General features: G+C 50.9%; 1 protein-coding gene across 1 annotated transcript in view; it reads right to left on the bottom strand.

The window, feature by feature from the left end:
* The window catches only part of LOC121274413 (tripartite motif-containing protein 46-like), a 113,214-nt gene that overhangs the window by 19,272 nt on the left and 69,627 nt on the right, over positions 1-24,315 (bottom strand). Inside the window, exon 8 of the mRNA XM_041181723.1 lies at positions 3,885-4,182. Within this exon, the coding sequence (XP_041037657.1) occupies positions 3,885-4,182 (298 nt within the window). The remainder of the gene's footprint in view (positions 1-3,884; positions 4,183-24,315) is intronic.

The raw sequence follows: 24,315 nt of genomic DNA, 5'->3' as shown, positions 1-24,315 counted from the left end.
GCCGGGGGGAAGTTATCCTGCTATGGTCGGGGGAACGTCTGGGCGGAATTTCCCGTCCCAGGCGCGGCGAAGTTGTGGGGGCTGGGGGGAGGGGCGGGGTCAGGAAACGTGACGAGCCATTCAAAAATCCACTGCCTTCGGATGGGATCAGGAGATCCCGTGAGGGGGAGGGGCCAGATAATTCCGGCGATTGCTGCAGTTCGAAGGCACTCTCTTTAACTAGACTCTGTGGACTGTTTGCTGTGGAGTGCTGTTTAAATAGGCTCTCAATTGCTGTAATGTGACATTTAAATAGACCCTGTAGGCTGTTTGCTAAAGTGTACCAATTAAGTAGACTCTGTATACTGTTTGCTGTAGTGCACTGTTTAAATAGATTCTGTAGACTGTTTGCTGTAGTGCGCTGTTTAAATAGATTCTGTAGACTGTTTCCTATAGTGCGCTGTTTAAATAGATTAGGTAGACTGTTTGCTATAGTACACAGTTTAAATAGACCCTGTAGGCTGTTTGCTATCATGCACAATTTAAATAGACTCTTTAAATTGTTTGCTCTAGTGCGCAGTTTAAATAGATTCTTAGGCTGTTTGCTGTAGTACACTGTTTAAATAGACTGTGTAGACTGCTGTAGTGCGCAGTTTAAATAGATTCTGTAGGCTGTTTGCTGTAGTATGCTGTTTAAATAGACTGTGTAGATTGCTGTAGTGTGCAGTTTAAAATAGATTCTGTAGGCTGTTTGCTGTAGAGTGCTGTTTAAATTGATACTGTAGATAGCTGTAATGTGCAATTTAAATAGACTCTGTAGGCTGTTTGCTGTAGATTGTTGTTTAACTAGACATTGTAGATTGCTGTAGTATGCGGTTTAAATAAACTCTGTAGGCTGTTCACTTTAATGCACTGTTTAAGTAGGCTCTGTAAGCTGTTTGCTGTAGTGTATTGTTTAAATAGACTGTAGATTATTTGCTATTGTGCACTGTTTAAATAGACTCTGTAGACTGCTGTAGTGTGTAGCTTAAATAGAATCTGTAGACTGTTTGTTGTACTGTACTGTTTAAATAGACTTGTAGACTGCTGTAGTTTTGAGACACTGTTTAAATAGACACTGTAGACTTTGCTGCACTGCACTGTTTAAATGGACTCTGTAGACTGTTTGCTATAGTGCACAGTTTAAATAGACTCTGTAGACTGCTGAAGTGTGTAGCTTAAATAGAATCTGTAGACAGTTTACTGTACTGTTTAGACTTGTAGACTGCTGTAGTTTTGTGACACTGTTTAAATAGACACTGTAGACTTTGCTGCACTGCACTGTTTAAATGGACTCTGTAGACTGTTTGCAATAGTGCACAGTTTAAATATACACTGTAGACTGCTGTAGTTTGGAGACACTGTTTAAATAGACTGTAGACTGTTTGCTGCAGTTCATACAGACTCTGTTGAAAGTGATTCTGTTTGCTCTAAGTCTTGCCCCCCTCAACATAGCCACTGACACAAGGGTGTCATTACTCACTCAAAAATTAATTACAACAGGGATCGATTGTTGCTCCCAGTGCCTCAGCGGATGAATGCAACACTTGGTGTGGATTGAGACAGACAGCACAAGTAAAATCCAGCACGATTCCATCTCTGCTGATCATGATCCAGAGTCCTCTGTACCAGCAAGCACCAGGGCATGGTGCTTAGAGCTGATGCCTTCAGAGGGTGAATATCTTTCACTGATGGGGCAAAATTATAGATGTGGGACTAGGTTGAGGTGCAGAGGTTCGAAGTTCAGGGGTTGACTGCTTCCCTTTTCAGAGGTAATGGGTGAGGGGGGGGTGGGAGGAGGAGGACTTGGAGACAGAGCTTCACCAAGGCCCAACATGGCTGGTCTTCCTGACCTTTGCCCTTTGGGGTTAGCTTCCCTCTTCAACTGGGGTTGCTTGGGCACTTGGACGGTGGGGGGAGGGGGGAGGGAAAGGAGGTGGAAAGGAGGAGCAAAGGGAGGGCAGGGGGAGAGAGATAGCGAAGGAGGAGGAAGGGAGGAGAGATAGTGGAGGTGTGGGAAGGGAAGCGGGGGCAAGATGGAGGGAGTAGGGAAGAAGGGTAGAGGAAGGGTAAGGGGAGAATGGAGGAGGTGGGGTGTGAAGGAAGGGAGGGGAGTAAGGGAAGAGGGGGAGAGGGAGGGGAGGAGGGGAAGGGAAGGGGAAGAGGGGGAAAGGGAGGGGAGGAGGGGAAGGAAAAGGAGGAGAGGGAGAGGAGGGGAGGAGCTAGGGAGGCGTAAGGGAGGAGGGGAAAGGGAGGAGGGGAAGGAAAAGGAGGAGAGAGAGGGGAGGAGGGGAGGGGCTAGGGAGGAGGGCAAGGGGAGGAGAGGAGGGGAGGAGGGGGAGCAGAGGGGTAAAGGAAGAGGGCGAGGGCAAGAGAGGGAAGAGGGGCAGTGGAGGAGGTGAGGGGTATGGGAGAAGGGAGAGTGGGGAGGAGGAGAGGAAGGGAGCGGTAAGGGACGAGGGAGAGGAGGGCAGGGTGGAGGGAAGGGATGTAGGAGGAGGGAGGCGGTGGGGGAGATAGTGGAGGGGAAAACTGGGCTGGTATCAGAGAGGCCTGGTATACAGAGGAGGCAAACTCACTCAGACTCCCAACCGATCTCCTGGATCCAATGTTCCTGGGCTGGGAGCCTGGGGAGCATAGGTACCGGCCTGTGTGTACATCTCCTCCCAACTGGAGGGTCCACTGAGGGCCCGGGTCACAAGGACACCAGAAACAGGAGCAGGCATTAGCCATTCGGCCCATCGAGCCTGCTGCCCCCATTCAACACGATCGAGGCTGGCCTTGGGCTTCAACTTGAAGGGTAGGCCCCAGATTTAGGCCTCTGGAACAGAACTCCAGCTTCAGACTTGCACCTCCAATCACCACCACGTCTGCCACCCCACCAATCGACACACACACACACACACACACACACACACACGATATGAAGGTCCAAGGCCTTCTCCCCCCTGATCAATCCCCACATCGAACCAAAAGATCGCAAACTTTGACGTCTAATCCCTAACTACAGGCCTCATCCACTGGGACTAGGCCCCAGCATGAGGCTAGGCCCGAGAATGGGGCTAGGCCCCAGAGTGGGGTTTCTTGGAAGGCCCCCAGGCCTCCAGTTGAGTAGCTACGTTGCTTTGTCGTCAACTGAGTAAAGTAGGGGTCGAGGGGTGAGGACCCGCAGAGCGATCATTCTCTGTATACCGACAGTGCCAATTAAGGGCCCTGTGGAAGAACATTGGGACAGAGAGAGAGAGAGACCCCCTCCGCTGACACCCACAGTGTTCACGGGGCACCAGGGGAGGGACTGCAGGGATGGGGTGGTGGTGGTGGTGGTGGGGGGAGGATGCGATCCCGCTAGCCTGAAGAGGCCCTCGGCCCCCGATTGGCCAAGCCTCCTCCTCCCGCGCTGGAGCTCGACCCTCAGGGTCATTCCTTTCCGGGGTTCGAAGGTCAGGGTTTCGCCAGCTTGACGGTTATGCGCCACCACACCCCCATCCCCCACCTCCCCCACACTTCTCAACCCGGGATTCTGGCACAGCTGGCACATCTACGGGCGTGACCAGGTTGGCGCACCAGTGGTGCCACTCAGCCAAGCCTAGGTTGCGCGGTGGGGGAGGTGGGGGGTGGTGGAAGGGCATGGGAGTGGGGGGGGGGGGCGGGGGGGGGTGCGAGGAGGAATCCAGCCCATGGAGGGGATTCACGAGTGTAAGCGGGGGGGTGGTTGGGAGAGAGGCGCCGCCGATCGAATGAATCTCCTGCGGGATGAGCGATGGAGGATGGAGGACTCACCATGGCCCAGAAACCGGTCCGGCTGGCGGCGGGTGGAAATGGGGGTGAAATGGGTGAACGATGGGATGGTGGCGGTGTTTCCATACCTGGGGCTGACCACATCCTGGGGCACTTGGAACCACTCGAGGAGTTTGCTCTCTAACCCGATGCCAACCTTCACCAGGTAGGAGCTGGGGTCGACAGAGCACGCCCAGTAATGCTTGCCTTGGGTCAGTGCCACGTCACCGATGACCAGGTCAATGGACAGGTGGCAACTGGTCATGATGGGCTCGGCGGCGAAGAGCATGGGGATCCCGGCAACACTCCGGACAGCCCGCTGGTCCTTGCTGACGATCAGACGGTCCCGGCAAAAGCCCCACTTGTTGTCCAGGAGGAAGTGGAGGACTGGAGGGGTTGAGGTGGGGGAGGGTGGCGGTGCGGGTGGGGGGAGGGTGGGGGTTGTGGGAGGAGGACACAACAGGAGGGAGCGAGCGGAAAAAGAAAAGCATGAGAAAACCGGAGACCGATGAGGAGAAGGGAGAGCGGGAGCACAAAGAAAATTCCATCGGAAAGGGGGACGGGCAGATGGGAAAAATAGGGAATGATCAAGATTTGAAGACAGACAAAAGAAACAGAGAGAGAATCTGTCATAAAACTGGTCGACATTGGAAGGCTCCGGGTGGGGGTCAATCTCCTCGTCTTCCAGCGACCGCCCCGATTATAATCCGCTCAGCTTGACATCAACGGCACAATTTCATCATGCACAACCATCTTGGTATGAGCAGCCATTTTGTGGGCAGTGTAGAGGGAGCTTTACTCTGTATCTAACTCCGTGCTGTACCTGTCCTGGGAGTGTTTGATGGGGACAGTGTAGAGGGAGCTTTACTCTGTATCTAACCCCGTGCTGTACCTGTCCTGGGAGTGTTTGATGGGGACAGTGTAGAGGGAGCTTTACTCTGTATCTAACCCCGTGCTGTACCTGTCCTGGGAGTGTTTGATGGGGACAGTGTAGAGGGAGATTTACTCTGTATCTAACCCCGTGCTGTACCTGTCCTGGGAGTGTTTGATGGGGACAGTGTAGAGGGAGATTTACTCTGTATCTAACCCCGTGCTGTACCTGTCCTGGGAGTGTTTGATGGGGACAGTGTAGAGGGAGATTTACTCTGTATCTAACCACGTGCTGTACCTGTCCTGGTAGTGTTTGATGGGGACAGTGTAGAGGGCGCTTTACTCTGTATCTAACCCCGTGCTGTACCTGCCCTGGGAGTGTTTGATGGGGATAGTGTAGAGGGAGCTTTACTCTGTATCTAACCCCGTGCTGTACCTGTCCTGGGAGTGTTTGATGGGGACAGTGTAGAGGGAGATTTACTCTGTATCTAACCCCGTGCTGTACCTGTCCTGGGAGTGTTTGATGGGGACAGTGTAGAGGGAGATTTACTCTGTATCTAACCCCGTGCTGTACCTGTCCTGGGAGTGTTTGATGGGGACAGTGTAGAGGGAGATTTACTCTGTATCTAACCACGTGCTGTACCTGTCCTGGTAGTGTTTGATGGGGACAGTGTAGAGGGCGCTTTACTCTGTATCTAACCCCGTGCTGTACCTGCCCTGGGAGTGTTTGATGGGGATAGTGTAGAGGGAGCTTTACTCTGTATCTAACCCCGTGCTGTACCTGTCCTGGGAGTGTTTGATGGGGACAGTGTAGAGGGAGATTTACTCTGTATCTAACGCCGTGCTGTACCTGTCCTGGGAGTGTTTAATGGGGACGGAGAAGAGCAAGCTTTACCCTGTATCTAAGTCCGTGCTATATCTGTGCTGGGAGTGTTTGATGGGGAGAGTGTAGAGGGAGATTTAGTCTGTATCTAACCACGTGCTGTACCTGTCCTGGGAGTGTTTGATGGGGACGGAGAAGAGCAAGCTCTACCCTGTACCTAAGTCCGTGCTATATCTGTGCTGGGAGTGTTTGATGGGGAGAGTGTAGAGGGAGATTTAATCTGTATCTAACCCTGTGCTTTACCTGTTCTGGGAGTGTTTGATAGGGACTGTGTAGAGGGACATTTACTCTGTATCTAACCCTGGGCTGTATATGTCCTGGGAGTGTTTGATGGGGACAGTGTAGAGGGAGCTTTACTCAGTATCTAACCAGGCGCTGTACCTGTCCAAGGAGTGTTTGATTGGGACAGTGTAGAGTTAGCTTTACTCTGTATCTAACCCCGTGCTGTACCTGTCCAGGGAATGTTTGAAGGGGAGGGTGTAGGGGGAGCTTTACTCCGTATCTAACCCCGTGCTGTACCTGTCCTGGGAGTGTTTGATGAGGACGGTGTAGAGGGAGCTTTACTCTGTATTTAACGCCGTGATGTACCTGTCCTGGGAGTGTTTGATGGGGACAGTGAAGAGGGAGCTTTACTCTGTATCAAAACCCGTGCTGTACCTGTCCTGGGAGTGTTTGATGGGGACGGAGAAGATGAAGCTTTACCCTGTATCTAAGTCCGTGCTATATCTGTGCTGGGAGTGTTTGATGGGGAGAGTGTAGAAGGAGATTTAATCTGTATCTAACCCTGTGCTGTACCTGTTCTGGGAGTGTTTGATAGGGACAGTGTAGAGGGACATTTACTCTGTATCTAACCCTGGGCTGTACCTGCCCTGCGAGCGTTTGATGGGGACAGTGTAGAGGGAGCATTACTCTGTATCTAACCCCGTGCTGTATATGTCCTGGGAGTGTTTAATTGGGACAGTGTAGAGGGAGCTTTACTCAGTATCTAAACAGGCGCTGTACCTGTCCAAGGAGTGTTTGATTGGGACAGTGTAGAGTTAGCTTTACTCTGAATCTAACCCCGAGCTGTACCTGTCCAAGGAGTGTTTGATGGGGATGGTGTAGAGGGATCTTTACTCTGTATCTAACCATGTGCTGTACCTGTCCTGGGAATGTTTGATGGGGACAGTGTAGATTTAGCTTTACTCTGTATCTAACCCCGTGCTGTACCTGTCCTGGGAGTGTTTGATGGGGACAGTGTAGAGGGAGCTTTACTCTGTATCTAACGCCGTGATGTACCTGTCCTGGGAGTGGTTGATGGGGACGGAGAAGAGCAAGCTTTACCCTGTATCTAAGTCCGTGCTATATCTGTGCTGGGAGTGTTTGATGGGGAGAGTGTAGAGGGAGATGTAATCTGTATCTAACCCTGTGCTGTACCTGTTCTGGGAGTGATTGATAGGGACAGAGTAGAGGGACATTTACTCTGTATCTAACCCTGGGCTGTACCTGCCCTGCGAGCGTTTGATGGGGACAGTGTAGAGGGATCTTTACTTTGTATCTAACCATGTGCTGTACCTGTCCTGGGAGTGTTTAATGGGGACAGTGAAGAGGGAGCTTTACTCTGTATCTAACCCCGTGCTGTACCTGTCCTGGGAGTGTTTGCTGGGGACAGTGTAGAGGGAGCTTTACTCTGTATCTAACCCCGTGCTGTACCTGTCCTGGGAGTCGTTGATGGGGACGGAGAAGATGAAGCTTTACCCTGTATCTAAGTCCGTGCTATATCTGTGCTGGGAGTGTTTGATGGGGAGAGTGTAGAAGGAGATTTAATCTGTATCTAACCCTGTGCTGTACCTGTTCTGGGAGTGTTTGATAGGGACAGTGTAGAGGGAGCTTTACTCTGTATCTAACCCTGTGCTGTACCTGTCCTGGGAGTGTTTGATGGGGACAGTGTAGAGTGAGCTTTACTCTGCATCTAACCCCGTGCTGTACCTGTCCTGGGAGTGATTGATGGGGATCGGGTAGAGGGAGCTTTACTCTGTATCTAACCATGGGCTGTACCTGCCCTGCGAGCGTTTGATGGGGACAGTGTAGAGGGAGCATTACTCTGTATCTAACCCCGTGCTGTATATGTCCTGGGAGTGTTTAATTGGGACAGTGTAGAGGGAGACTTACTCAGTATCTAAACAGGCGCTGTACCTGTCCAAGGAGTGTTTGATTGGGACAGTGTAGAGTTAGCTTTACTCTGAATCTAACCCCGAGCTGTACCTGTCCAAGGAGTGTTTGATGGGGATGGTGTAGAGGGATCTTTACTCTGTATCTAACCATGTGCTGTACCTGTCCTGGGAATGTTTGATGGGGACAGTGTAGATTTAGCTTTACTCTGTATCTAACCCCGTGCTGTACCTGTCCAGGGAGTGTTTGATGGGGATCGTGTAGAGGGTTCTTTACTCTGTATCTAACCCTGTGCTGTACCTGTCCTGGGAGTGTTTGATGGGGACAGTGTAGGGGGAGCTTTACTCTGTATCTAACCCCGTGCTGTACCTGTCCTGGGAGTGTTTGATGGGGACAGTGTAGAGGGAGCTTTACTCTGTATCTAACGCCGTCCTGCACCTGTCCTGGGAGTGTTTGATGGGGACAGTGTAGAGGGCGCTTTACTCTGTATCTAACGCCGTGCTGTACCTGTCCTGCGTGTGTTTGATGGGGACAGTGTAGAGGGCGCTTTACTCTGTATCTAACGCCGTGCTGTACCTGTCCTGGGAGTGTTTGATGAGGACAGTGTAAGGGGAGCTTTACTCTGTATCTAACCCCGTGCTGTACCTGTCCTGGGAGTGTTTGATGGGGACAGTGTAGAGGGAGCTTTACTCTGTATCTAACCCCGTGCTGTACCTGTCCTGGGAGTGTTTGATGGGGACAGTGTAGAGGGAGCTTTACTCTGTATCTAACCCCGTGCTGTACCTGTCCTGGGAGTGTTTGATGGGGACAGTATAGAGGGATCTTTACTCTGTATCTAACGCCGTGCTGTACCTGTCCTGGGAGTGTTTGATGGGGACAGTGTAGAGGGAGCTTTACTCTGTATCTAACCCCGTGCTGTACCTGTCCTGGGAGCCTTTGATGAGGACTGTGTAGAGGAAGCTTTACTCTGTATCTAATCCCGTGCTGTACCTGTCCTGGGTGTGTTTGATGGGGACAGTGTAGAGGTAGGTTTACTCTGTACCTAACCCTGTGCTGTACCTGTCCTGGGAGTGTTTGATGGAGACTGTGTAGAGGGAGCTTTACTCTGTATCTAATCCCGTTCTGTAACTGTCCTGGGAGTGTTTGATGGGGACAGTGAAGTGGGAGCTGTACTCTGTATCTAACCCTGTGCGGACCTGCCTTGGGATTGTTTGATGGGGGCGGAGTAGAGGGTGCTTTACTCTGTATCTAACCCCGTGCTGTTCCTGTCCTGGGAGTGTTTGATGGGGACAATGTAGAGGGAGCTTTACTCTGTATCTAACCCCGTGCTGTACCTGTCCTGGGAGCGTTTGATGGGGACAGTGTAGAGGGAGATTTAATCTGTATCTAACCCTGTGCTGTACCTGTCCTGGGAGTGTTGGATAGGGACAGTGTAGAGGGACATTTACTCTGTATCTAACCCTGGGCTGTACCTGCCCTGTGTGCGTTTGATGGGGATGGTGTAGAGGGACCTTTACTCTATATCTAACCATGTGCTGTACCTGTCCTGGGAGTGTTTGTTGGGGACAGTGTAGAGGGAGCTTTATTCTCTACCTAAGCACGTGCTGTACCTGTTCTGGGAGTGTTTGATGGGGACAGTGTAGAGGGAGCATTACTCTGTATCTAACGCCGTCCTGTACCAGTCCTGGGAGTGTTTGATGCGGACAGTGCAGAGGGTGCTTTACTCTGTATCTAACGCCATGCTGTACCTGTCCTGGGAGTGTTTGATGGGGACAGTGTAGAGGGCGCATTAATCTGTATCTAACGCCGTGCTGTACCTGTCCTGGGAGTGTTTGATGGGGACAGTGTAGGGGGAGCTTTAATGTGTATCTAAACCTGTGCTGTACCTGTCCTGGGAGTGTTTGATGGGGACAGTGAAGAGGGTGCTTTACACTGTATCTAATCCCGTGCAGTACCTGTCCTGGGTGTGTTTGATGGGGACAGTGTAGAGGTAGGTTTACTCTGTATCTAACCCCGTGCAGTACCTGTCCAGGGAGTGTTTGATGGAGACCGTGAAGAGGGAGCTTTACTCTGTACCTAACCCCGTGCTGTACCTGTCCTGGGAGTGTTTGATGGGGACAGTGTAGATGGAGCTTTACTCTGTATCTAACCCTGTGCTGTACATGTCCAGGGTGTGTTTGATGGGGACAGTGAAGTGAGAGCTTTACTCTGTATCTAACCCCGTGCTGTACCTGTCCAGGGTGTGTTTGATGGGGACAGTGAAGAGAGAGCTTTACTCTGTATCTAACCCCGTGCTGTACATGTCCTGGGAGTGTTTGATGGGGACAGTATAGAGGGATCTTTACTCTGTATCTAACCCTGTGCTGTACCTGTCCAAGGAGTGTTTGATTGGGACAGTGTAGAGGGAGCTTTACTCTGTATCTAACCCCGTGCTGTACCTGTCCTGGGAGTGTTTGATGGGGACAGTGTAGAGGGAGCTTTACTCTGTATCTAACCCCGTGCTGTACCTGTCCTGGGAGTGTTTGATGGGGACAGTGTAGAGGGAGCTTTACTCTGTATCTAACCCGTGCTGTACCTGTCCTGGGAGTGTTTGATGGGGACAGTGTAGAGGGAGCTTTACTCTGTATCTAACCCTGTGCTGTACCTGTCCTGGGAGTGTTTGATGGGGACGGAGTAGAGGAGCTTTACTCTGTATCTAACCCGTGCTGTACCTGTCCTGGGAGTGTTTGATGGGGACGAGTGTAGAGGGAGCTTTACTCTGTATCTAACCCCGTGCTGTACCTGTCCTGGGCGTGTTTGATGGGGACAGTGTAGAGGGAGCATTTACTCTGTATCTAACCCCGTGCTGTACCTGTCCTGGGAGTGTTTGATGGGGACAGTGTAGAGGGAGCATTTCTCTGTATCTAACCCCGTGCTGTATATGTCCTGGGAGTGTTTGATGGGGACAGTGTAGAGTTAGCTTTACTCTGTATCTAACCCGTTGCTGTACCTGTCCTGGGAGTGTTTGATGGGGATGGTGTAGAGGGACCTTTACTCTATATCTAACCATGTGCTGTACCTGTCCTGGGAGTGTTTGATGGGGACAGTGTAGAGGGAGCTTTATTCTCTACCTAAGCCCGTGCTGTACCTGTTCTGGGAGTGTTTGATGGGGACAGTGTAGAGGGAGCTTTACTCTGTATCTAACGCCGTCCTGTACCTGTCCTGGGAGTGTTTGATGGGGACAGTGTAGAGGGAGCTTAACTCTGTATCTAACGTCGTCCTGTACCAGTCCTGGGAGTGTTTGATGCGGACAGTGCAGAGGGCGCTTTGCTCTGTATCTAACGCCGTGCTGTACCTGTCCTGGGAGTGTTTGATGGGGACAGTGTAGAGGGCGCATTAATCTGTATCTAACGCCCTGATGTACCTGTCCTGGGAGTGTTTGATGGAGACAGTGTAGAGGGAGCTTTACTCTGTATCTAACCCCGTGCTGTACCTGTCCTGGGAGCCTTTGATGAGGACTGTGTAGAGGGAGCTTTACTCTGTATCTAATCCCGTGCTGTACCTGTCCTGGGAGTGTTTGATGGGGACAGTGAAGAGGGAGCTTTACTCTGTATCTAATCCCGTGCAGTACCTGTCCTGGGTGTGTTTGATGGGGACAGTGTAGAGGTAGGTTTACTCTGTATCTAACCCCGTGCTGTACCTGTCCTGGGAGTGTTTGATGGGGACAGTGAAGTGGGAGCTGTACTCTGTATCTAACCCCGTTGTGTACCTGTCCTGGGAGTGTTTGATTGGGACAGTGTAGAGGGAGCCTTATTCTGTATCTAATCCCATGCTTTATCTGTCCTGGGAGCGTTTGATGGGGACAGTGTAGAGGGAGCTTTACTCTGTATTTCACCCTGTGCTGTACCTGTCCTGGGAGTCTTTGATGGGGACGGAGAAGAGCAAGCTTTACCCTGTATCTAAGTCCGTGCTATATCTGTGCTGGGAGTGTTTGATGGGGAGAGTGTAGAGGGAGATTTAGTCTGTATCTAACCCTGTGCTGTACCTGTTCTGTGAGTGTTTGATAGGGACAGTGTAGAGGGACATTTACTCTGTATCTAACCCCGTGCTGTACATGTCCTGGGAATGTTTGATGGGGCATTGTAGAGGGAGATTTACTCAATATCTAACCAGGCACTTTACCTGTCCAAGGAGTGTTTGATTGGGACAGTGTAGAGTTAGCTTTGCTCTGTATCTAACACCGTGCTGTACCAGTCCTGGGAGTGTTTGATCGGGACAGCAGAGATGGATCTTTACTCTGTATCTAAGCCCGTGCTATATCTGTGCTCGGATTGTTTGATGGGGAGAGTGTAGAGGGAGCTTTAAATTGTATCTAACCCCGTGCTGTACCTGTTCTGGGAGTGTTTGTTGGGGACAGTGTAGAGGGAGCTTTACTCTGTATCTAACCCTGGGCTGTACCTGCCCTGGGAGTGTTTGATGGGGACAGTGAAGAGGGAGCTTTACTCTGTATCTAACCCCGTGCTGTACCTGTCCTGGGAGTGTTTGATGGGGGCGGAGTAGAGGTAGGTTTACTCTGTATCTAACCCCGTGCTGTACCTGTCCTGGGAGTGTTTGATGGGGACAGTGTAGAGGGAGATTTACTCTGTATCTAACCCCGTGCTGTACCTGTCCTGGGAATGTTTGATGGGGACAGTGTAGAGAGAGCTTTACTCTGTATCTAACCCCGAGCTTTACCTGTCCTGGGAGTGTTTGATGGGGATAGTGTAGTGGGATCTTTACTCTGTATCTAACCCCGTGCTGTACGTGTCCTGGGAGTATTTGATGGGGACAGTGCAGAGGGAGATTTACTCTGTATCTAACCCAGTGCTGTACCTGTCCAGGGAGTGCTTGATGGGGACGGTGTAGAGGGAGCTTTACTCCGTATCTAAACCCGTGCTGTACCTGTCCTGGGATTGTTTGATGAGGACGGTGTAGAGGGAGATTTACTCTGTATTTATCCCCGTGCTGTACCTGTCCTGGGAGTGTTTGATGGGGACAGTGTAGAGTGAGCTTTACTCTGGATCTAACGCCGTTATGTACCTGTCCTGGGAGTGTTTGATGGGGACAGTGTAGAGGGCGCTTTACTCTGTATCTAACGCCGTGCTGTACCTGTCCTGGGAGTGTTTGATGGGGACAGTGTAGAGGGAGCTTTACTCTGTATCTAATCCCGTGCTGTACCTGTCCTGGGAGTGTTTGTTGGGGACAGTGTAGAGGGAGGCTTTACTCTGTATCTAACACCGTGCTGTACCTGTCCTGGGAGTGTTTGATGGGGACAGTGTAGAGGGAGCTTTACTCTGTATCTAACCCCGTGCTGTACCTGTCCTGGGAGTGTTTGATGGGGACAGTGTAGAGGGAGCTTTACTCTGTATCTAACTCCGTGCTGTACCTGTCCTGGGAGTGTTTGATGGGGACAGTGTAGAGGGAGCTTTATTCTGTATCTAATCCCATGCTTTACCTGTCCTGGGAGTGTTTGATGGGGACAGTGTAGAGGTAGCTTTACTCTGTATCTAACCCCGTGCTGTACCTGTCCTGGGAGTGTTTGATGGGGACAGTGTAGAGGGAGCTTTACTCTGTATTAATGCCGTCCTGTACCTGTCCTGGGAGTGTTTGATGGGGACAGTATAGAGTGAGCATTACTCTGTATCTAACCCCGTGCTGTACCTGTCCTGGGAGTGTTTGATGGGGACAGTATAGAGTGAGCATTACTCTGTATCTAACCCCGTGCTGTACCTGTCCTGGGAGTGTTTGATGGGGACAGTGTAGAGGGAGCTTTACTCTGTATCTAACCCTGTGCTGTACCTGTCCTGGGAGTGTTTGATGGGGACAGTGTAGAGGGAGATTTACTCTGTATCTAACCCCGTGCTGTACCTGTCCTGGGAGTGTTTGATGGGGACATTGTAGAGGGAGATTTACTCTGTATCCAACCCAGTGCTGTACCTGTACTGGGAGTGTTTGATGGGGACGGTGTAGAGTGAGCTTTACTCTGTATTTAACCCCGTGCTGCACCTGTCCTGGGACTGTTTGATCGGGACGGTGTAGAGTGAGCTTTACTCTGTATTTAACCCCGTGCTGTTCCTGTCCTGGGAGTGTTTGATGGGGACAGTGAAGAGGGAGCTTAACTCTGTATCTAACCCCGTGCTGTACCTGCCCTGGGAATGGTTGATGGGGACAGCGTAGAGGGAGGTTTACTCTGTATCTAACCCCGTGCTGTACCTGTCCTGGGAGTGTTTGATGGGGACAGTGTAGAGGGTGCTTTACTATGTATCTAACCCTGTGCTGTACATGTCCTGGGAGGGTTTGATTGGGACAGTGTAGAGGGAGCTTTACTCAGTATCTAAACAGGCGCTGTACCTGTCCAAGGAGTGTTTGATGGGGACAGTGTAGAGTGAGCTTTATTCTGTATCTAACCCCGTGCTGTACCTGTCCTGGGAGTGTTTGATGGGGACAGTGTTGAGGGAGCTCTTCTCTGTATCTAACTCCGTCCTGTACCTGGCTTGGGAGTGATTGATCGGGACAGTGTAGGGGGAGCCTTACTCTGTCTCTAACCCTGTGCTGTACCTGTCCTGGGAGAGTTTGATGGGGACAGTGTAGAGGGAGCTTTACTCTGTATCTAACCCAGTTCTGTACCTGTCCTGGGAGAGTTTGATGGGGACAGTGTAGAGGGAGCTTTACTCTGTATCTAACCCAGTTCTGTACCTGTCCAGGGAGTGTTTAATGGGGACGGAGTAGAGGGAGATTTAATCTGCATCTAACCCTGTGCTGTACCTGTCCTGGGAGTATTTGATGGATGTGGACAGTGTAGAGGTAGCTTTGCTCTGTATCTAACCCCGTGCTGTTCCTGTCCTGGGACTGTTTGATGGGGACAGTGTAGAGGGAGCTTTACTCTGTATCTAACCCCGTGCTGTACCTCTCCTGGGAGTGTTTGATGGGGACAGTGTAGAGGGACCTTTACTCTGTATCTAACCCCATGCTGTACCTGTCCTGGGAGTGTTTGATGGGGAAAGTGTTGAGGGAGATTTACTCTGTATCTAACTCAGTGCTGTACCTGTCCTGGGATTGTTTGTGAGGACGGTGTAGAGGGAGCTTTACTCTGTATCTAACGCCGTGCTGTAACTGTCCTGGGAGTGTTTGATGGGGACAGTGTAGAGGGAGCTTAACTCTGTATCTAACGTCGTCCTGTACCAGTCCTGGGAGTGTTTGATGGGGACAGTGTAGAGGGTGCTTTACTCTGTATCTAACCCCGTGCTGTACCTGTCCTGGGAGTGTTTGATGCGGACAGTGTAGAGGGCGCATTAATCTGTATCTAACGCCCTGATGTACCTGTCCTGGGAGTGTTTGATGGGGACAGTTTAGGGGGAGCTTTACTGTGTATCTAAACCTGTGCTGTACCTGTCCTGGGAGCCTTTGATGAGGACAGTGTAGAGGGAGATTTACTCTGTATCTAATCCCGTGCTGTACCTGTCCTGGGAGTGTTTGATGGGGACAGTGAAGAGGGAGCTTTACTCTGTATCTAATCCCGTGCAGTACCTGTCCTGGGTGTGTTTGATGGGGACAGTGTAGAGGTAGGTTTACTCTGTATCTAACCCCGTGCTGTACCTGTCCTGGGAGTGTTTGATGGGGACAGTGAAGTGGGAGCTGTACTCTGTATCTAACCCCGTTGTGTACCTGTCCTGGGAGTGTTTGATTGGGACAGTGTAGAGGGAGCCTTATTCTGTATCTAATCCCATGCTTTATCTGTCCTGGGAGCGTTTGATGGGGACAGTGTAGAGGGAGCTTTACTCTGTATTTCACCCTGTGCTGTACCTGTCCTGGGAGTCTTTGATGGGGACGGAGAAGAGCAAGCTTTACCCTGTATCTAAGTCCGTGCTATATCTGTGCTGGGAGTGTTTGATGGGGAGAGTGTAGAGGGAGATTTAGTCTGTATCTAACCCTGTGCTGTACCTGTTCTGTGAGTGTTTGATAGGGACAGTGTAGAGGGACATTTACTCTGTATCTAACCCCGTGCTGTACATGTCCTGGGAATGTTTGATGGGGCATTGTAGAGGGAGATTTACTCAATATCTAACCAGGCACTTTACCTGTCCAAGGAGTGTTTGATTGGGACAGTGTAGAGTTAGCTTTGCTCTGTATCTAACACCGTGCTGTACCAGTCCTGGGAGTGTTTGATGGGGACAGTGTAGGGGGAGCTTTACTCTGTATCTAACCCCGTGCTGTACCTGTCCTGGGAGAGTTTGATGGGGACAGTGTAGAGGGAGCTTTACTCTGTATCTAACTCCGTCCTGTACCTGTCCTGGGAGTGTTTGATCGGGACAGCAGAGATGGATCTTTACTCTGTATCTAAGCCCGTGCTATATCTGTGCTCGGATTGTTTGATGGGGAGAGTGTAGAGGGAGCTTTACTCTGTATCTAACCCCGTGCTGTACCTGTCCTGGGAGTGTTTGATGGGGACAGTGTAGAGGGAGCTTTACTCTGTATCTAACCCTGGGCTGTACCTGTCCTGGGAGTGTTTGATGGGGACAGTGAAGAGGGAGCTTTACTCTGTATCTAACCCTGTGCTGTACCTGTCCTGGGAGTGTTTGATGGGGACAGTGTAGAGGTAGTTTTACTCTGTATCTAACCCCGTGCTGTACCTGTCCTGGGAGTGTTTGATGGGGACAGTGTAGAGGTAGTTTTACTCTGTATCTAACCCCGTGCTGTACCTGTCCAGGGAGTGTTTGATGGAGACCGTGTAGAGGGAGATTTACTCTGTATCTAACCCCGTGCTGTACCTGTCTTGGGATTGTTTGATGGGGGCGGAGTAGAGGTAGGTTTACTCTGTATCTAACCCCGTGCTGTACCTGTCCTGGGAGTGTTTGATGGGGACAGTGTAGAGGGAGCTTTACTCTGTATCTAACCCCGTGCTGTACCTGTCCTGGGAATGTTTGATGGGGACAGTGTAGAGAGAGCTTTACTCTGTATCTAACCCCGAGCTTTACCTGTCCTGGGAGTGTTTGATGGGGATAGTGTAGTGGGATCTTTACTCTGTATCTAACCCCGTGCTGTACGTGTCCTGGGAGTATTTGATGGGGACAGTGCAGAGGGAGATTTACTCTGTATCTAACCCAGTGCTGTACCTGTCCAGGGAGTGCTTGATGGGGACGGTGTAGAGGGAGCTTTACTCCGTATCTAAACCCGTGCTGTACCTGTCCTGGGATTGTTTGATGAGGACGGTGTAGAGGGAGATTTACGCTGTATTTATCCCCGTGCTGTACCTGTCCTGGGAGTGTTTGATGGGGACAGTGTAGAGGAGCTTTACTCTGTATCTAACCCCGTGCTGTACCTGTCCTGGGAGTGTTTGATGGGGACAGTGTAGAGGGCGCTTTACTCTGTATCTAACGCCGTGCTGTACCTGTCCTGGGAGCGATTGATGGGGACAGTGTAGGGGGAGCTGTACTCTTTATCTAATCCCGTGCTGTACCTGTCCAGGGAGTGTTTGTTGCGGACGGTGTAGAGGGAGGTTTACTCTGTATCTAACACCGTGCTGTACCTGTCCTGTGAGTGTTTGATGGGGACAGTGTAGAGGGAGCTTTACTCTGTATCTAACCCCGTGCTGTACCTGTCCTGGGAGTGTTTGATGGGGACAGTGAAGTGGGAGCTGTACTCTGTATCTAACCCCGTGCTGTACCTGTCCTGGGAGTCTTTGATGGGGACAGTGTAGAGGGAGCTTTACTCTGTATCTAACCCCGTGCTGTACCTGTCCTGGGAGTGTTTGATGGGGACAGTGTAGAGGGAGCTTTACTCTGTATCTAACACCGTGCTGTACCTGTCCTGGGAGTGTTTGATGGGGACAGTATAGAGTGAGCATTACTCTGTATCTAACCCCGTGCTGTACCTGTCCTGGGAGTGTTTGATGGGGACAGTGTAGAGGGAGCTTTACTCTGTATTAATGCCGTCCTGTACCTGTCCTGGGAGTGTTTGATGGGGACAATGTAGAGGGAGCTTTACTGTATACCTAACCCCATGCTGTACCTGTCCTGGGAGTGTTTGATGGGGACAGTGTAGAGGGAGCTTTACTCTGTATCTAACCCCGTGCTGTACCTGTCCTGGGAGTGTTTGATGGGGACAGTGTAGAGGGAGCTTTACTCTGTATCTAACCCCGTGCTGTACCTGTCCTGGGAGTGTTTGATCGGGACGGTGTAGAGTGAGCTTTACTCTGTATTTAACCCCGTGCTGCACCTGTCCTGGGACTGTTTGATCGGGACGGTGTAGAGTGAGCTTTACTCTGTATTTAACCCCGTGCTGTTCCTGTCCTGGGAGTGTTTGATGGGGACAGTGTAGAGGGAGCTTTACTCTGTATCTAACCCCGTGCTGTACCTGTCCTGGGAGTGTTTGATGGGGACAGTGTAGAGGGAGGTTTACTCTGTATCTAACCCCGTGCTGTACCTGTCCTGGGAGTGTTTGATGGGGACAGTGTAGAGGGAGGTTTACTCTGTATCTAACCCCGTGCTGTACCTGTCCAGGGAGTGTTTGATGGGGAGAGTGTAGAGGGTGCTTTACTATGTATCTAACCCTGTGCTGTACATGTCCTGGGAGGGTTTGATTGGGACAGTGTAGAGGGAGCTTTACTCAGTATCTAAACAGGCGCTGTACCTGTCCAAGGAGTGTTTGATGGGGACAGTGTAGAGTGAGCTTTACTCTGTATCTAACCCCGTGCTGTACCTGTCCTGGGAGTGTTTGATGGGGATTGTGTAGAGGAAGCTTTTCTCTGTATCTACCCATGTGCTGTACCTGTCCTGGGAGTGTTTGATGGGGACAGTGTTGAGGGAGCTCTTCTCTGTATCTAACTCCGTCCTGTACCTGGCTTGGGAGTGATTGATCGGGACAGTGTAGGGGGAGCCTTACTCTGTCTCTAACCCTGTGCTGTACCTGTCCTGGGAGAGTTTGATGGGGACAGTGTAGAGGGAGCTTTACTCTGTATCTAACCCAGTTCTGTACCTGTCCTGGGAGTATTTGATGGATGGGGACAGTGTAGAGGGAGCTTTTTTCTGTATCTAATCCCATGCTTTACCTGTCCTGGGATCGTTTGATGTGGACAGTGTAGAGGTAGCTTTGCTCTGTATGTAATCCCGTGCTGTACCTGTCCTGGGAGTGTTTGATGGGGGCGGAGTAGAGGGAGCTTTACTCTGTATCTAACCCCGTGCTGTACCTGTCCTGGGAGTGTTTGATGAGGGTGGAGTAGACGGAGCATTACTCTGTATCTAACCCCGTGCTGTACCTGTCCTGGGAGTGTTTGATGGGGACAGTGTAGAGGGAGCTTTACTCTGTATCGAACCCAGTGCTGTACCTGTCCAGGGAATTTTTGATGGGGACGGTGTCGAGGGTGCTTTATTCCGTATCCAACCCCGTGCTGTACCTGTCCTGGGAGTGTTTGATGGGGACGGAGAAGAGTGAGCTTTACACTGTATCTAAGTCCGTGCTATATCTGTGCTGGGAGAGTTTGATGGGGACATTGTAGAGGGAGATTTAATCTGTATCTAACCCCGTGCTGTACCTGTCCTGGGAGTGTTTGATGGGGACAGTGTAGAGGGAGCTTTACTCTGTATTTCACCCCATGCTGTACCTGTCCTGGGAGTGTTTGATGGGAACCTAGAAGAGCCAGCTTTACCCTGTATCTAAGTCCGTGCTATTTCTCTGCTGGTAGTGTTTGATGGGGAGAGTGTAGAGGGAGATTTAATCTGTATCTAACCCTGTGCTGTACCTGTTCAGGGAGTGTTTGATAGGGACAGTGTAGAGGGACATTTACTCTTTATCTAACCCTGGGCTGTACCTTCCATGGGAGCGTTTGATGGGGAAAGTGTAGAGGGAGCTTTACTCAGTATCTAACCCCGTGCTGTACCTGTCCTGGGAGTGTTTGTTGGGGACAGCGTAGAGGGAGCTTTACTCTCTACGTAAGCACGTGCTGTTCCTGTTCTGGGACTGTTTGATGGGGACAGGGTAGAGGGAGCATTACTCTGTATCTAACGCCGTCCTGTACCAGTCCTGGGATTGTTTGATGGGACAGTGTAGAGGAAGCTTTACTCTGTATCTAACGCCTTCCTGTACCTGTCCTGGGAGTGTTTGATGGGCACAGTGTAGGGGGAGATTTACCGTGTATCTAACGCTGTGCTGTACCTGTCCTGGGAGTGTTTGATGGGCACAGTGTAGGGGGAGATTTACCGTGTATCTAACGCTGTGCTGTACCTGTCCTGGGAGTGTTTGATGGGGACAGTGTAGAGGGAGCTTTACTCTGTATCTAACCCCGTGCTGTCCCTGTCCAGGGAGTGTTTGATGGGGACAGTGTAGAGGGAGCTTTACTCTGTATCTAACCCCGTGCTGTACCTGTCCTGGGAGTGTTTGATGGGGACAGTGTAGAGGGAGCTTTACTCTGTATTTCACCCCGTGTTGTACCTGTCCTGGGAGTGTTTGATGGGGACAGGAGACGAGGAGCTTTACCCGGTATCTAAGTCCCGTGCTGTACCTGTCCTGGGAGTGTTTGATGGGGACAGTGTAGAGGGAGCTTACTCTGTATCTAACCCCGTGATGTACCTGTCCTGGGAGTGTTTGATGGGGACAGTGTAGAGGAGAGCTTTACTCTGTATCTAACCCCGTGCTGTACCTGCCTGGGAGTGTTTGATGGGGACAGTGTAGAGGGAGATTTACTCTGTATCTAACCCGTGCTGTACCTGTCCTGGGAGTGTTTGATGGGGACAGTGTAGAGGGAGCTTTACTCTGTATCTAACCCCGTGCTGTACCTGTCCTGGGAGTGTTTGATGGAGACAGTGTAGAGGGAGCTTTACTCTGTATCTAACGCCGTGCTGTACCTGTCCTGGGAGTGTTTGATGGGGACAGTGTAGAGGGCGCTTTACTCCGTATCTAACGCCGTGCTGTACCTGTCCTTGGAGTGTTTGATGGGGACAGTGTAGGGGGAGCTTTACTGTGTATCTAAACCTGTGGTGTACCTGTCCTGGGAGTGTTTGATGGGGACAGTGTAGAGGGAGCTTTATTCTGTATCTAATCCCATGCTTTACCTTTCCTGGGAGTGTTTGATGAGGGTGGAGTAGAGGGCGCATTACTCTTTATCTAACCCCGTGCTGTACCTGTCCTGGGAGTGTTTGATGGGGACAGTGTAGAGGGAGCTTTACTCTGTATCTAACCCCGTGCTGTACCTGTCCTGGGAGTGTTTGATGGGGACAGGGTAGAGGGAGATTTACTCTGTATCTAACCCCGTGCTGTACCTGTCCTGTGAGTGTTTGTTCGGGACAGTGAAGAGGGAGCTTTACTCTGTATTTAACACCGTGCTGTACCTGTCCTGGGAGTGTTTGATGGGGACGGAGACGAGCGAGCTTTACCCGGTATCTAAGTCTGTGCTATATCTGTGCCGGGAGTGTTTGATGGGGACAGTGTAGAGAGAGCTTCACTCTGTTTCTAACCCCGAGTTGTACCTGCCCTGGGAGTGTTTGATGGGGACAGTGTAGAGGGAGATTTACTCTTTATTAATCCCGTGCTGTACCTGTCCTGGGAGTGTTTGATGGGGACAGTGTAGAGGGAGTCTTACTCTGTATCTAACTCCGTGCTGTACCTGTCCTGGGAGTGTTTGATGGGGACAGTGTAGAGGGAGATTTACTCTGTATCTAACGCCGTGCTGCAACAGTCCTGGGAGTGTTTGATGGGGACAGTGTAGAGGGAGCTTTCCTCTGTATCTAACCCCGTGCTGTACCTGTCCTGGGAGTGTTTGTTGGGGACAGCGTAGAGGGAGCTTTACTCTGTATCTAACGCCGTCCTGTACCAGTCCTGGGATTGTTTGATGGGACAGTGTAGAGGAAGCTTTACTCTGTATCTAACACCGTGCTGTACCTGTCCTGGGAGTGTTTGATGGGGACAGTGTAGAGGGAGCTTTACTCTGTATCTAACGCCGTCCTGTACCAGTCCTGGGATTGTTTGATGGGACAGTGTAGAGGAAGCTTTACTCTTTACCTAACCCCGTGCTGTACCTGTGCTGGGAGTGTTTGATGGGGACAGTGTAGAGGGAGATTTACTCTGTATCTAACCCCGTGCTGTACCTGTCCTGGGAGTGTTTAATGGGGACAGTGTAGAGGGAGATTTACTCTGTATCTAACCCCGTGCTGTACCTGTCCTGGGAGTGTTTGATGGGGACAGTGTAGAGGGAGCTTTACTCTGTATCTAACCCCGTGCTGTACCTGTCCTGGGAGTGTTTGATGGGGATCATGTAGAGGGACCTTTACTCTGTATCTAACCCCGTGCTGTACCTGTCCTGGGAGTGTTTGATGGGGACAGTGTAGAGGGAGCTTTACTCTTTATCTAATCCCGTGCCGTACCTGTCCTGGGAGTGTTTGATGGGGATCATGTAGAGGGACCTTTACTCTGTATCTAACCCCGTGCTGTACCTGTCCTGGGAGTGTTTGATGGGGACAGTGTAGAGGGAGCTTTACTCTTTATCTAATCCCGTGCCGTACCTGTCCTGGGAGTGTTTGATGGGGGCAGTTTAGAGGAGGCTTTCCTCTGTATGTAATCCTGTGCTGCACCTGTCCTGGGAGTGTTTGATGGGGGCGGAGTGGAGGGAGCTTTACTCTGTATCTAACCCCGTGCTGAACCTGTCCTGGGAGTGTTTGATGGGAACAGTGCAGGCCGAGCTTTACTCTGTATCTAACCCCGTGCTGTACCTGTCCTGGAAGTGTTTGATGGGGACAGTGTAGAGGGAGCATTACTCTGTATCTAACCCCGTGCTGTACCTGTCCTGGGAGTGTTTGATGGGGACAGTGTAGAGGGAACTTTAGTATGTATCTAACCCCGTGCTGTACCTGTCCTGGGAGTGTTTGATGGGGACAGTGTAGAGGGAGCTTTACTCTGTATCTAACCCCGTGGTGTACCTGTCCTGGGAGTGTTTGATGGGGACAGTGTAGAGGGAGATTTACTCTGTATCTAACCCCGTGCTGTACCTGTCCTGGGAGTGTTTGATGGGTCAGCGTAGAGGGACATTTAATCAGTATTTAACCCCGTGCTGTACCTGTCCTGGGAGTGTTTGATGGGGAGAGTGTAGAGGGAGATTTAATCTGTATCTAACCCGGTGCTGTAAACGTTCTGGGAGTGTTTGATGCGGACAGTGTAGAGGGAGCTTTACTCTTTATCTAACGCCGTCCTGCAACTGTCCTGGGAGTGTTTGATGGGGACAGTGTAGCAGGAGCTATACTCTGTATCTAACTCCGTCCTGTACCTGGTCTGGGAGTGTTTGATCGGGACAGTGTAGAGGGAGCTTTACTCTGTATCTAACCCCGTGCTGTACCTGTCCTGGGAGTGTTTGTTGGGGACAGTGTAGAGGGAGCTCTTCTATGTATCTAACTCCATCCTGAACCTGCCCTGGGAGCGTTTGATCGGGACAGTGTAGAGGGAGCATTACTCTGTATATAACGCCGTCCTGTACCTGTCCTGGGAGTGTTTGATGGGGAGATTGTAGAGGGAGCTTTACTCATTAACTTATCCCGTGCTGTACCTGTCCTGGGAGTGTTTGATGGGGACAGTTTAGAGGGAGATTTACTCTGTATGTAATCCTGTGCTGTACCTGTCCTGGGAGCGTTTGATGGGGACAGTGTAGAGGGAGCTTTACTCCGTATCTAACCCCGTGCTGTACCTGTCCTGGGAGTGTTTGATGGGGACAGTGTAGAGGGAGCTTTACTCTGTATCTAACCCCGTGCTGTACCTGTCCTGGGAGTGTTTGATGGGGACAGTGTAGAGAGAGCTTTACTCTGTATCTAACCCCGTGCTGTACCTGTCCTGGGATTGTTTGATGGGGACAGTGTAGAGGGAGCTTTACTCTATATCTAACCCCGTGCTGTACCTGCCCTGGGAGTGTTTGATGGGGACAGTGTAGAGGGAGCTTTACTCTGTATTTCACCCCATGCTGTACCGGTCCTGGGAGTGTTTGATGGGGACGTAGAAGAGCGAGCTTTACCCTGTATCTAAGTCCGTGCTATTTCTGTGCTGGGAGTGTTTGATGGGGAGAGTGTAGAGGGAGCTATAATCTGTATCTAACTCCGTCCTGCACCTGACCTGGGAGTGTTTGATCGGGACAGTGTAGAGTGAGCTTTACTCTGTATCTAACGCCGTCCTGTACCTTTCCTGGGAGTGTTTGATGGGGACAGTGTAGAGGGCGCTTTACTCTGTATCTAATGCCATGCTGTACCTGTCCTGGGAGTGTTTGATGGGAACAGTGCAGGCCGAGCTTTACTTTGTATCTAACCCCGTGCTGTACCTGTCCTGGGAGTGTTTGATGGGGACAGTGTAGAGGGGTCTTTCATCTGTATCTAACCCTGTGATGTACCTGCCCTGGGAGTGTTTGATGGGGACAGTGAAGAGGGAGCTGTACTCTGTATCTAATCCCGTGCTGTACTTGTCCCGGGAGTGTTTGATGAGGGTGGAGTAGACGGAGCATTACTCTGTATCTAACCCCGTGCTGTACCTGTCCTGGGAGTGTTTGATGGGGACAGTGTAGAGGGAGCTTTACTCTGTGTCTAACACCGTGCTGTACCTGTCCTGGGAGTGTTTGATGGGGAAAGTGTAGAGGG

This window comes from Carcharodon carcharias (genome assembly GCF_017639515.1).
Source record: "Carcharodon carcharias isolate sCarCar2 chromosome 36 unlocalized genomic scaffold, sCarCar2.pri SUPER_36_unloc_2, whole genome shotgun sequence".
NCBI classification, from domain to species: domain Eukaryota; kingdom Metazoa; phylum Chordata; class Chondrichthyes; order Lamniformes; family Lamnidae; genus Carcharodon; species Carcharodon carcharias.
This window is presented reverse-complemented; position numbering and strand designations above follow the sequence as displayed.